Here is a 12,836-nt window from a genome sequence, read left to right as displayed (position 1 = left end):
CATTCAACACTGTCCTTTTCCTGGAGCAAGGGGATCCGGGGTTTTGGGGCCTCCCCATACTCCCTGGCCAGGCTGCAGTTTGTTTGAGCGTCCTTATTCCAACCATCAGAGGAGTGACCCATCCAGGATCAGAGCTAGAGCATCACACCACGGAGAGACGGCCCCATGCCACCCTCATGAGCGTCTCCCACCCTTTCCCCATGTGAAATCCAGGTGGGCTGGCTCGTCTCCATCCCATCCTCTTCCTTCCCTGGCCATGGAGGAACCCAGTTAATCTTTTAGGTATAAATCACTCCCAGCCGGTCAAGCTGAACACGTACTGGGCGTCTCTCATGTACCTTGATCCCTGGTTTCACCCCACGCCTGGCACTAGGCTGCTCCAGAGGGAAGCACCGTGCCTGCATCCCTGCTCCAAGCCAGAGCACAGACCTCCCCCTCCCATTCCACTCCCACAAACACGGGGGGACCAGCCCTGCTCCCACTCAAAATCAGGGCACAGCCAGGAGTGCTGAAGCTCCACAGCAAAGAGGAGCCCTGGGAGAGGCTTTCACCCCTCCTGATTCCCAGATTCTGCGTGTTTACCATGGAAACATGGGCCCTGGGACATCCCTGAGACTCCCACCCCAGCCCCAGCATCACCTGCATCACCCACATCAGGTGTGTGGGGACAGAGCCCAGCCTTGCCAGGCTCTGCTCCCAGTATCTGCCTCTTCCCACGGGGTCATCACAATGATGCCAATTGGGAGGGGTCCCTATGTGCCATCCCCGTGCTCCCTCCTTGCCTGGACTGTTGTGCCAATCCCCAATCCCTGGGCACAGGCACGGGTTAACAACGCGCCGAGGCTCCCAACACGCTGGGGAGCTCTCCAGGTGGGAGCTGCGTTTCCATAAACAAACCAGACTGCTGGTAATTAGCAGGTTCAAGGGCATGTCAGGCTGGAGGCAGCTCTGCAGCCCAGGCAGGGGGTTGGCAGGGGAAGGAGGTACCACCGAGCCCCCCAAAGCTGGGGTTTCCCACGGCTGAGCTCATTTCCCCACCTTGGTTTTGGATTCGGGCTGAAGCCACATTTTTTTAAAATCCTGCAACCCCCAGCTGGTCGTTAATCACCTCCCACACATAAATTCACGGTTGGGAAAGCCGGGCTGGGAGGCAGTGCGGGGAGGGCAGGTGACACAGTGGCCACCAGGCTGTGGGTGGGACGTGGCTTTGCCTTCCCCGCAGAGCAGCACCATCACCCCCAGTGGGAATCACCCCCACCCGACGGGGTGGCCGGGCCCTCCCTGTGCCAGCACTCAGGAGCTGCTCCCGGTGTGTCCCAGGCCCAGCCCGCCCTGTGGCAGAGGCAGGTGGACTTTGTCCCCCCGGGAGATGCTGGCAGCGCCCACGCCTGTCATCTGAGCGCGCCATGGCAGGTAGGTGAAATCCCACTTCTCCTCTGTTCTCCGCTGGGAAGGATCCCTGTGCAAGCTCAGCTGGGGGTCCTGCTCTGGTGTCACCTCTTAGGGCGCCGAGGGTCCTTCCCAGCCCCCCAAACCGGCTCAGCGTGTTGCTAAACAGCCATGAACGCCACTCGCTGCCAGACCCCCAAGGCAGAGCTTGTTTTTCCAGGATGGCTACAGCAGTCATGATACAGCCCTGGGGGGAGCTGGATCAGCTTTCCCATCCAAACCCCCTCCCCTCTGTGCCCCCAGACCTTTGCAGCGTGCCCCCCGAAATCCTGGTGCCGGCTGCCAACGAGACGCTGGAGCTGGTGCTGGGCAGCCAGGTCGAGCTGAACTGCACCGTGCGCTGGGCGGGCACCGAGCACTGCCAGCCCATTCCCACCTGGAGCAAGGACGGGCAGTGGCTGGGCAGGGGCAGCAGCCAGGACACTGTCTGGTAAGGAGCCTGCGCTGGGGACATCCCTCCATCTGCTTTTGGGGGCTGTCACCACACAACCCGACCCATAGCATCGCCCATGTCCTCCTGTCAGGTCTGGCCAAAACTCCTCGGAGCAGCTCCTGGCCAGCGTCCTGCAGCTCATCCTCACCCAGGATGCCGATTTTGGGGTGTTTGCCTGCTGGATCAGCAATGCCACGGCCACCTTCACCCTGCGGCGAGCAGGTAGGGACCTGCTGGTGACAGGGAGGTGGCATCCCACGGAGAGCCCAGGTGCAGGGGGGGATTGAGGAGAGTGATAGGAGCCCTGCTGCTTCTCCCACATTGGTGTGCAAACCCACCAAACCCAGGTGTGCTGCTCACTGTGCCTTTCCCTGTCCTGGCAGAGGCGGTGGGGCATGTGCCAGCCGTGCTGGCAGCCCTCCTGGTCCTGCTGCTCCTGGTGCTCCTGGCTGTGCTCTACGTCCAGTGCCGCCTGAACGCGCTGCTCTGGTACCGGGACCGCTACGGAGAGCTGGAGATCAACGGTGAGCCAGAGGTGTTCCCACTGGGAGCAGCCTCCTGTGGCCTCAGAGGGCTCACACAGCCCTTCCCACATTATCCCTGCCTCGTGGATCTCCCCAGATGGGAAGCTGTACGATGCCTACGTCTCCCACGCCAATGCCCCCGATGATCGGAAGTTCATCCACTTCATCATGAAGCCACAGCTGGAAAACCGCCATGGCTACAAGCTCTTCCTGGATGAGCAGAACATCCTGCCCAACTCAGGTAGGCGCCAGGCAGGGCTGGGCAGGGGATGGCATGGGGACCTGGGGGCTTGACACCCCTTTTTGCCCACAGAGCCATCAGCTGACCTCATCATGAATGTCAGCCGGTGCCGGCGCCTCATCGTGGTGCTCTCCGTGGCGTACCTGGAGCAGGAGTGGTGCAACAGCAGCTTCAGGTGGGAGCACAGCAGCTCCCACAGGAGGGGAGAGGGGCTGCCAGGTCCCTCACCCTCCTGTCACCCACTTGTCTCGCAGGGAAGGGCTCTGGAGGCTGCTGGAGCTTTCCAGGAAACCCATCTTCATCGTCTTCGAGAGCCAGTACCGGGAGATCACTCACCCCGCCATCACCCTGCTGAAGCAGCACCGAAGCGCAGTGACCCTGCTGGTGTGGAGAGCCGGCTCCATGGTGAGTGCCGAGCAGGATCCTGACCCCTCAGAGCCCCCTTTCCCTCCCCAGCACCCCATAGTGCCAATCCTGACCCCTCAGAGTCCCCCTTCCCTCCCCAGCACCCCACAGTGCCAATCCTGACCCCTCAGAGCCCCCTTTCCCTCCCCAGCACCCCACAGTGCCAATCCTGACCCCTCAGAGCCCCCTTTCCCTCCCCAGCACCCCACAGTGCCAATCCTGACCCCTCAGAGCCCCCTTTCCCTCCCCAGCACCCCCAGTGCCAGCCTCCCTGCTGCCCTTTGGGGCTGCCCCATGGTGACAGCAGAGCAGGACCCATCCCACCAGCACCACCTTCCATTCCCAGCTCCCCATTTTGGGTCAGCCTCTCTGTTGCCCTCTGGGGCTGCACCCCGGGCTCCAGAGCTAAAGAGCAGGTTGGGACACTTACCTTTTGGAGGACATGTAAAAAACTCAACCAGAAGAGCCCCGGATCTAGGAGTTCACCCCCAAACCCACATGGTCAGGACCCCGTGACACCCCAGGGCCGCCCCAGGCTCAGCTCCCGGAGCAGAGCTTTGGCCCAGGGCCACTCCGGCCATTTCGGGGCCAGGCTGGCAGCCGGAGCCTGGGAGCGTTCTGGCAGGTCGGGCCGGTTTCTCCGCCGTGCGTGGGCACGGTGCCACGCCGGAGCACAGCCCTCAGCCCTCACCTTGGCCGAGCTCCCAGCGCCGGGGAGAGCAAGCCGGGCCCGGGGAACCCTGCAGGACCGTGCTCCGCTGGTCCCGGCCCAGCTCATCCCCTCCGGGCCCTGCAGACCCCATCGTCGGACTTCTGGAAGGAGCTGTGCCTGGCCCTGCCGCGCAAGGTGTCCTTCCCGGCGGGAAGGAGCGTGGGGGACCCGCAGACCCAGCTGCAGGAGGACAAGGACCCCATGCTGATCCTGCACAGCAGCTACCTGGACAGCGCGGGAGACCTGGACCCCGACGGGGACCTCGGCACAGGTCCGTGTCCCCGCTGCTCCTCCCGAGGGGACAGACGCGCGCTGGATGTCACCCCTGTGGCGGCAGGGTGGGTCCTGCCCCTTCCCCCTCCAGCTTAACCCATCTCCCCGCTCCTGCCAGGCCTCCGAGGGCGCATCTTCGGCAGCCCCCCGCCTCCCCGCCTCGGTGGGCCCGGCATTCCCAGGGCTCCGGCCTCCAGCGGGATGGAGGAGGCACAGCTGAGGGACGGGCAGCGCTCCGAGATCGATGTCTCGGACCTGGGGTCGCGCAACTACGGCGCCCGCACGGACTTCTACTGCCTGGTGACAGAGGATGACATCTGAGCAGGACCTCAGGTGTCCCCCAGCACTGTGGGGACACACGGACCAGGTCAGGGCTGAGGAGCCCAGAGTTATGATGGGATCAGAGCCATGGCCATGCTGGGAAAGCAGGAGCTGGCTCCAGAGTGGAGGACTGGAAAACCATCACCAGGAGCACCCTGCCTGTAATACCTCAGTGCCACCCCTGGGCGCCACCCATGTGGCTGGGCCGTGTCCCTTGCCGTGGGTGGCAGGTATGTTCTTCCTGCACGATGGACAGTGCTGGGATGGGTGATGCTCTCCGAGGAACATTGTGTCCCAGCCCCAGGGAGTGCCCGACAGGAGTGGTGGCAGCACCTTTGTCCCATATGGAAACCCCCGTGACAATAAAAGGCTGCTGCACCCACGGCGTCTGTCCATGATAGGGACACAGGTGACACAGAGGGAGGGGCATTCCCCACTACAGGCAGTGCTTTGATCTGTCCTTCCCATGCCAGGGTCCCTGTCACGCTAACTTGGAGCCATGCCAGGCACAGAGCCTCACCCTGTGCTAGTGTCCCCATGGCACTGCTGTCACCAGGACACTGTCCCCCCTCTCCCAGGTGCCATCCAAATGCAGGTGCAGGTGGGCATCACTCAAGGCCTTTATTTCAGGGGTACACAGGGCGGGGGGGTTGTACACAGAGAGCTGCAGAGCCAAACACCCCATGCCCCGAGCCTGGACTGTGCCGGTGCCGCTCACTGTGGGGGCTGCTCCAGCCCCTCCGCCCGCTCCCCCCATCCTCCCACCCCTCTACCTACTCTACATCGTCCCCCTGGGGTGCCCTGTGCCCCCCAAGCCTGGGGGCTCCCCCAGCCCCAAACCCACCGGCAGCCCAAAGCCACCCCCAGCCCAGCCGTGTGTCCCCTCCTGTGAGCTGTGGCACAGAGAGCTCTGGACCCGTCTGCACCCAGCACGGGGACACCGGGGACATCTCCCCACCCACGGGGTGACACTGCTCAGCAAACATGACCCGGACAGCCCTGCCTGGATCCTGCTGTGCCAGCAGGGCCCAGCCCTGGCAGCAGCTGGTGAGGAGCCACTCTGCCACACTGGGACAGTCCCCGCAGGGTGACAGATGGGGCCCTGAAGCTCTCCCAGGCTTCCTGCAGCGAGGGCATAGAACCCTGTCAGACACGACCCCCTGCCCACCCTCCACAGCAAAGGGGGAATGCAGCGCTGTCACAGCATCCCTTCCCAGCTCCCTGCAGCTGCTGTGCCACCCCATAAATGCGGGAAGCCACCTCAGAGCCCTCCAAGCCCCCAAGCCATGCAAAGCTCCATCCCCCCCCAGCCAGGGCAGAACAAAAGTGTAACCTGCAGCACATCCCGCTCTGGCACAGGGCACGGACAGCCCCGGCCCTGCAGCTCAGGGAGCTGGGATGAAGCTCCCCCAGAAGCCCCCTTGCCCCAGAATCGCTCTACAGGAACCTTCCCAGCTCCCTACAGCTCCTGCCCCCCTGTCAAGCCAGGACAAGCCAAGTTTTGCAGACAGCTGCCTGAGCATGCGGAGGGCCCCCAAGGGGTGCCATGGAGCCCCCTCCTAACTGGGGCCCCACAGCAGAGCCAAAAGCAGCTGCTGGGTTTAAGGCTGGGCAGGAGGGAGGACAAGTGTCCCCCAGCCAGGGAAGGGGACCTGGCAGAGGGGGGAGGCATGTGGGACATAGGGATTAGGCTACTGAGTGGGGGTCTGGTGGCGAGCAGCCTCCCCACGGCATGGCTTGCAGCACGGAGCATCCCAGCGAGGCATTCCAGCTCCCAGGGTGTCCTCACAGGCTGAGGAAGTCCTCCTTCCGGTAGCCCTTCTGCAAGGAGACAGCCCCATCAGGCACAGGGAGCCCCTATGCTCCGGCACTGATGGGCCACAGTGTCCCCACCCCACCCAGAGCACAGGGACAACGCTCTGGGATGGCCCCACACCTGGAGAAAAGCAGGTGTGGAGTGGGGCCCCACCATATCCTGGGAAGCATTTGGGTGGTGAGGCTCTCCAGGATGAATCTCCTTGGCCTCGATTCCCTAGGGATCCCCCCACTGGCAGCGGGAGGCTCTGGAATGGGTACGTACCATCTTGAAGTCCCGGTGGAGCTTGGTGTACTGCCACATGTTTCCCAGGAGGCTGGCGGCGGCCCGGGAGGACTTCTCGTTGTCCGAGCTGGGAAAGGGACAGGATGCCATGATGTTTTGGGGACCACTGAGCATGGGACAGCTCAAGGACACCACCCCAGAGGGGTCTGGAGGGATTTGGGGCTACGTGAGGGTGGGGAGAGGCAGGAGATGAATGGCTGGATCCCACAATAACAGGAATAGGGAGAGGTTTTCTGATGGGAAAAGGCAGCTATGGCGATGGTGGGGTGTCCTTAGGGGGTGACAAAGGGCTGGCAGGTGGCCACGAGGCCACTCTGAGCTAGGGTGCAGACTCCCAACACCAAGGCTTGGGAAAGGAAACTTGTGACCCTCTTCCACTGTGCTGGAGCAGGGAGGGAGAGGAGAGCAGGACAGGAGGCCGTGTGTGAGCTGGGACACACAGCTCCCACCTGTCCCGTCGCTTCTTGATGAAGAAGAGCTTCCTGAGGCCGTCGAAGTAGACGATGTCACGGGCGGCCATGGGGCTCTCCACCACCAGGTTGTTGAGCACGGCGATGATGTTCACGATGACATCGGCGGGCGGGGCCTTGTCCCCGACACTCCCCGGCAGCTTCTCGATCAGGTGGCTGACCACCTTGGTGGCTGTGGACAAAGGGAACATCAGGGCTGGTGGCCAGAGCTGGAGGGACAGAGCCACGTCTGGGAACAGGGGATGGAGCAGCCCACAGGCTCAGCTGCATGCAGGGATGCAGCAGGCAGGATGGGGTTGGGATGTGGCTGGAGATAACGGGAGGCAAAGGAAAAGGTTGGGAAGCACCCCCCAGCCCTGGCTGACCCCTGGCACTCACACATCTCGTCCTTGTTGCGGGCGTGGCGGGACAGGTTGCGGATGAGGCCGGTGAGGGAGCGCAGCTGGTGGTGGTCGGCGGTGCGGACGCGGTCCAGCACGGGATTCAGGATGCGCTCCTGCTCCAGCGCCAGCCGGCTCAGCACCCCCGCCCACTGCAAGGCAAACATCCCCTTGAAGACCCCACCAGCCTCCTGCTCCTCCTCCTCCCACTCACTGGGAGCAGGTTGGGGTGAGCCCTGCCCAGGTGCCCCCCTCCCACAGGGCTGTGGTGGGCAGGCTGTGGTGGGCAGGCTGTGGGCCCCGGTGTCCCCAGGCTCACCCTGCGGTCCCCAGCCGTGATGTTCTGCAGGGCACCCGAGGCCGCCTCTGTCGTGTGCTTGTTGAGCTCGCAGCGCTGCAGCAGCCGGTTGTAGATGCCCACGATCTGCGGGTTCCAGAGCCACTCCATGCCCTTGGGGTCCTTGGAGACCTCCGTGAAGGTGACGATGTCCGCGTTCAGGTAGTGCTGAGGGACAGGGGCATTGTTAGACTCCAGGGATGTCCCCTCCTCATGTCCCTCACTGCCAGTGTTGCCTTTTCCAAACCTGCCTGGCCTGAACTGCTGGGCAGGGAGCTGGCAGGTCACCCTGACTACACCATGCCCCATAGTATGGAAAAGCAGGGGTTACGCACCTGATTCACCCCAAACACCTGATTCACCCTCTGCTGAGCTCACCCATGTGTCCCACCCACCAGCTAAGGCTGGCGTCCACCTCCGCCCTGGCATCACCTCTGCTGCCAGCTCTTCCCAGTGCCAGCCCCACCCCGGTGACAGGGCCAGGATATGCCCCCACTGACCTCCCGGGCTTTCTTGCTCTGGGGGCTGAAGCAGCCCACCAGCTCCCCTGTCACTGTGCCGCCGGCATTCCTGCGGTGGCCCTCGAGGCGCTGCAGCGAGGACGGGGGCATCTCGTCATACAAGCGGTAGGAGAGGTTGCGCAGGACACAGACAGCATTCTCCACGCTCTGGGGGGCACAGGGGACACGAGGGTGTCATCCCTGGGCCACCTGCAGGGTGTGTCCCGCTGGCACAGGGGCTCTACAGCAGAGTCATGAGGCTGGGTGTGCCCAGCGAGCCCAGCTGGTGGACTCCAGGAGCTGGGCTGGCTCTCCCAGCATCACACCAAGATGTGCCTTTGCACAATGGGGTGGGGAGCAGCACCTCAGCTCCTCTAGCACCACCTTGGGGTCTCACCTTGTCCTCCGACTTCCCCACCTCCAGGGAGCTGTTCACATAGTGGATCATGGAGTCCACCAGCCCGTGACACTCGCGCATCTTCTGCCGGGTCTGCTGGCTGGCAGAGCTCAGGTTCCTGCATGGGAACAGGGTTTTGTCATGGAGAGGAGGGGATCCCCCACAGCCACCCCTTCCTGAGCCCAAAAACAAACCCTGCAGACAGTGCTCCTGTCTCTCCCTCCCTCCAAAACTTTGCTCCCAGTGGGAGGAGCTGGAGGAGATACCTGAGGAAGCCTGTGGAGTTATAAAAAATCTCTGCCTCTGAGGGGTTCTGCTGGATGACACCCGAGGCCCCCAGCCCAGAGAGAGGGACCAGGACCAGGTCTGTGAGCTGCTCCAGTGTATCCCGGGCCAGGCGATCCTTCAGGTTGTCACTGGAGGACAGATTCCACAGGATCCCTGCACAGAGGGGGACCCTCAGTACTGGAACGGCTGGAGAGCACATCCACCCCAACTCCCCTCCCCACGGGGGTGGTGACAACCAAGCAAAGGGATCATCCCTGTGGAGCTGCACTCACAGAGGAACAGAAGCCACTCCTGGGGGAGGAGGACCCTTGCCCACCACCCCATTGTCCCCAACCTGTGACGTTCTTGCGGAGCTCGTCATCGGGCTCCCGCAGGGTGCGCATCAGCTCGTAGATGCCGTTCTCCTCCACCAGCGCCAGCTTGTTCTCGGCGTTGTCGTAGATGAGGTTGCGCATGGCGCCGGTGGCGTGGCGCTGCACCTCCTGGTTCGGGCTGTTGAACAGCTTCACCAGCTTGGGCATGGCCTGCAGGCTGCGGGCCTGGGGGACAGCCCGGGGGGTCAGACATGCTGCATTCCCAGGGCTCCCTCCAGCCCCTGCACCTGCCTGCGGTGTCAGAGGGGCTGGGAAACCCCCTGCTCCCGCTGGGAAACCCCCTGCTTCCACCCTTCCAGGGCCTCACCTGCTTCTTGGCGCTGCTGTCGCTGTAGCACTTGTGCTGCAGGTAGGCAGCGCCCAGCACCTGCAGGTTGGGGTCACTGGCGATTAGGTACTTCACTGCTGAGGGCAGGTCGATATCGTCAAACCTGGAACCACAGCCGGGTGAGTCCCAGCAGAGCATCCCAAAGGATCCTCCACCTCTGCACCCCACTGTGTCCCCCATGTCCATAGAGCCCCACCAACCCATCCATCCCCCTTTCCCACTGTGCTCTGGGCACGGGACTCCATTCCCAGTGGGAAGAGCATCATCCTCCTGCCATGTCTCAGGATGTGTCCATGGAGGAGTCAGCATCAGGGGCAGGACACACTTGGAGGTCAGCCTGTGCGGTGGTCCAAGCTGCACCCACCATCCCACCCCTCTTCCCAACATCCCTTGTGCCCAGTGGGAGCTGGAAGGGTTCGCCCTCCTCCAGCAGGGTGGCACACACTCCTGCCGTGGGGACAATGACCAGGACACCCCGAAGCATCCCCCAGCCCTCACCCTCCGGCGTGGTGCCCGAGCAGCGTGCTGTGCCCGTTGTACATCTCCATGGCGCGCGGCTCCCCGAGGTGGTGGCCGGACTCGGCCAGGCTGCGCACGGAGGGGGCGCGGGAGCTGTGCTCCCCCAGCCCCAGGAAGGCGCCACCGCCTCCCGTGGGCATGGTGCCGAAGGAGCCGGCGCTCAGCCGGGAGCGGTTGTTGCTCTGGAAGCGCTGCAGCGTGCGCATGGCGGGCGCGCGGATGGTGCGGCTCGGCGGGCCCTCGGCGCCGTCCAGCCAGTCGCAGGCGGCCTTGCCGGCCGTGCCGCCGCTCAGTTGCCGCTCGAAGGCGAAGGAGCGGCCGAAGCCGCCGCCGGCCTGGCTCTTGTAGAGCTGCCGGTGCCCGGGAGCATCCAGCTGCTCCGACAGGACGCTGTAGCGGTCGTCGGCGAGCGGGACGGGCCCGTCGGCCAGGCGCAGGGAGCGCAGCGACAGCGTGTCCAGGTTCTGGCGGCAGCGGAAGTTGCGCTCGTGGAAGGAGCTGGGCCGTGGCGAGGTGGCGGCCTGTGAGGCCGCGTAGCCGGGCACGTACGCGCGGCCCTTGGGCAGGCCCCCGTTGCTGATGGTGGCCATACGCTTGTGAGGGGTCAGGTCCACGGCCGAGCGCGAGGACCAGCCGCTGCCCCGCAGCGTGCCGAAATCCTTCTTGGCCAGCGGCTGGTACAGCTGCAGCGGGAAAAAATGGAAGGTTAGGAGTCCATCCGTCCACCAGGGGAGCACAGAGCTCTCCTCAGCGCAGCCGAGGCGGTGGGCAGGGGACAGAGCCCCGGTGGGTACGTACCGAGGCCTTGGCGTCCACCCCATTGCTCTGGGAGCGGGAGCTGAAGGAGGAGCGCAGGGTCGAGCTGTACTGACCGCCTGCAGGACAGCCACAGAGGAGGCAGAGTGAGCACGGGCAGGGCAGGAAGGGATCGGCAGATCAAAGATCGCCCCAGCTCAGCCCAGGGGGACCTGCTGCGGGAACCGTGGCACCGCAAGCAGAGCTGGGGGGACACAGGGGTGGGAGGAGGCCGCATTCACCTGCCCGCTGGCCACGGGGAGCCGAGGTGGCCTCCCCGCCCTGCCCGTGCCCCGACGGCGAGGGCACTAATTGCCACCTTGGCGGGGACGCCGCGGCGCAGCCCGGTCCCCCCTGCCGCGGCTGGATCAGCAGCCCAGGCATCCCCCAGAGCCAGTCCCGGCTCCCCCGCCCTGGGAACGGCACCTGGAAGCCCAGAGCCCCCCACGGCACCCCACGCTGCCCATCTGCCCTGCCACCGCCCCAGGGCCGCCGGCGGGACACGACAGGGACGGGACGGGACGGGACAGGGACGCCGCCAGTGCTGGCGGTGCCAGGAGCGTGACTCACGCCTGGGGCAGCCTCGGGGTGTCAGAGGGGTCTGTCCCAGCACGGGGGTCCCCAGCGCGGGGGTCGGGCCCGGGGGATCCCGGCGGATGCCGGGCGGGGCGGCAGGGCGGAGGCCGCCGGCGCAGACGTTAAATGGAGGAGCTGGAGCCCGGCCAGCGCCGCCGCTCAGGGCTGGGGGGGCTCTGCCAGGGCGGGAAAATCCTCCCCCCTGCCAGCCCAAAGCGGGGCGTGGGACCCCAGCAGCGCAAAGGCCTCCAAGGGCAGCTGGGGGAACTGAGGCAGGACCCTGAGTGCGGTAAAACGAGCCCACGCCGGGGCTGAGCTACCCCCGATCCCAGCGCTGGGGATGCTCGGGGACACTGGGGGGACTCGGTCAGGGTGGGGGGCACACCCCAGCCCGCAGGCAGGCTGCACCCAGAGCCCAGTTCCGACCGAGGGGCTCCCACCCCCCATTTCCCACCGCGTGTTCCCAGGGGCTCCGGGGGGTCTCCCACCTCTGGTGCCGTCGGCGAGGTCCTCGGGGCGGGCGGGCGCCTGTCCCCGCAGCATCATGCGGATGCGGACCTGCTCCTGGACACGGGCGCTGCGCAGCCGCTGGGCCTCGGCCGCCTCCCGGCCACGCTCGTCCAGCTGCCGGTCCGAGGGCAAGGCCAGCGAGCAGACGCCGGCCTCGGGCTGCAGGGCCGACAGCAGGAAGGCTGCGTTAGTCTCCTGCATGGTGCCGAGGGTCCGCGGCCAGCCCGGCCGCCCTGCGCAGGTGAGCGGCGGCAGTGGCGGCGTTCCGGCGTTCCCCAGCCGTAGGGAGGCTCCGTCCCGGCCCGTCCGTCCCGCCCCGCCGCCACGCCTCGCCGGGAAAAGGAGGGGGCCCCACCGGGGCCGCTGTCACCATTGACAGCGTCGCCATCGTCACCGCCACAGGTGGAGGTGGCCAGGGGTGGCCTCGGGGATGGGGGAGGTGAGTGGTCCAGGGGTCTGGGGGTCCTACCTTGGGAAAAGCCAGGATCCCCTCAGACAGTCAACCCCTGACTCCTGGGCAGCCAAACAGTGAGCCCCAGATCCCCACAGTGTCTCATTAATGAGCCCAAGACCCCCAGGAAACCCCCCAGAAGAACCCTGGGCCCCCACAAAGCCTCCCCATTGATCTCTGCCATTGAACCCTGGACACCCACATTGTTTCTCCAGTCAGACCTGGAGACTCATGTGCTCTCCTAGGAGAGCCCCAGATCCTTGGAGAACCTTCCTGCTGACCTCCAGAGACTCACACGGCCCTGCCACTGAGCCCCAGACCCCTACAATGTCCCTCCAATGAGCTCACGACCCCCAGGAAACCTCTGAGGAGAGTACTCTGGATCCCCATATGACCTCTCCGTCCAGCTCTAGACCCCCACACTGTCACTCCAGTGAGCTCCAGATCCCTTT

The 12,836-nt window shown here is 65.0% G+C and overlaps 2 protein-coding genes across 2 annotated transcripts; one reads left to right on the top strand and one right to left on the bottom strand.

Annotated features, from left to right (window-relative positions):
* Positions 1–1,625: 1,625 nt before the first annotated feature.
* SIGIRR (single Ig and TIR domain containing) lies at positions 1,626–4,358 on the top strand. Its single transcript, XM_058026664.1, has 8 exons — positions 1,626–1,879; positions 1,974–2,104; positions 2,266–2,406; positions 2,504–2,647; positions 2,720–2,822; positions 2,902–3,052; positions 3,849–4,035; positions 4,156–4,358. The coding sequence occupies exons 1-8, from the start codon at positions 1,626–1,628 to the stop codon at positions 4,356–4,358; spliced, it is 1,314 nt and encodes a 437-aa protein (XP_057882647.1).
* Positions 4,359–5,674: 1,316 nt separating this feature from the next.
* PKP3 (plakophilin 3) lies at positions 5,675–12,134 on the bottom strand. Its single transcript, XM_058026597.1, has 14 exons — positions 11,912–12,134; positions 11,610–11,618; positions 10,851–10,927; positions 10,032–10,735; positions 9,513–9,636; positions 9,166–9,370; positions 8,810–8,984; positions 8,544–8,661; positions 8,147–8,314; positions 7,629–7,814; positions 7,308–7,461; positions 6,909–7,101; positions 6,439–6,526; positions 5,675–6,179 (listed from the first exon to the last, which is right to left on the bottom strand). Exons 1-14 carry the CDS (start codon positions 12,132–12,134, stop codon positions 6,144–6,146), a joined length of 2,460 nt encoding a protein of 819 aa, XP_057882580.1. The 3' UTR covers positions 5,675–6,143.
* Positions 12,135–12,836: the final 702 nt, after the last annotated feature.

This window comes from Melospiza georgiana, chromosome 6 (assembly GCF_028018845.1).
Source record: "Melospiza georgiana isolate bMelGeo1 chromosome 6, bMelGeo1.pri, whole genome shotgun sequence".
Lineage (NCBI taxonomy): Eukaryota > Metazoa > Chordata > Aves > Passeriformes > Passerellidae > Melospiza > Melospiza georgiana.
Note: the sequence above shows the minus strand (reverse complement) of the source record. Positions and strands in the feature narration are given on the sequence as shown.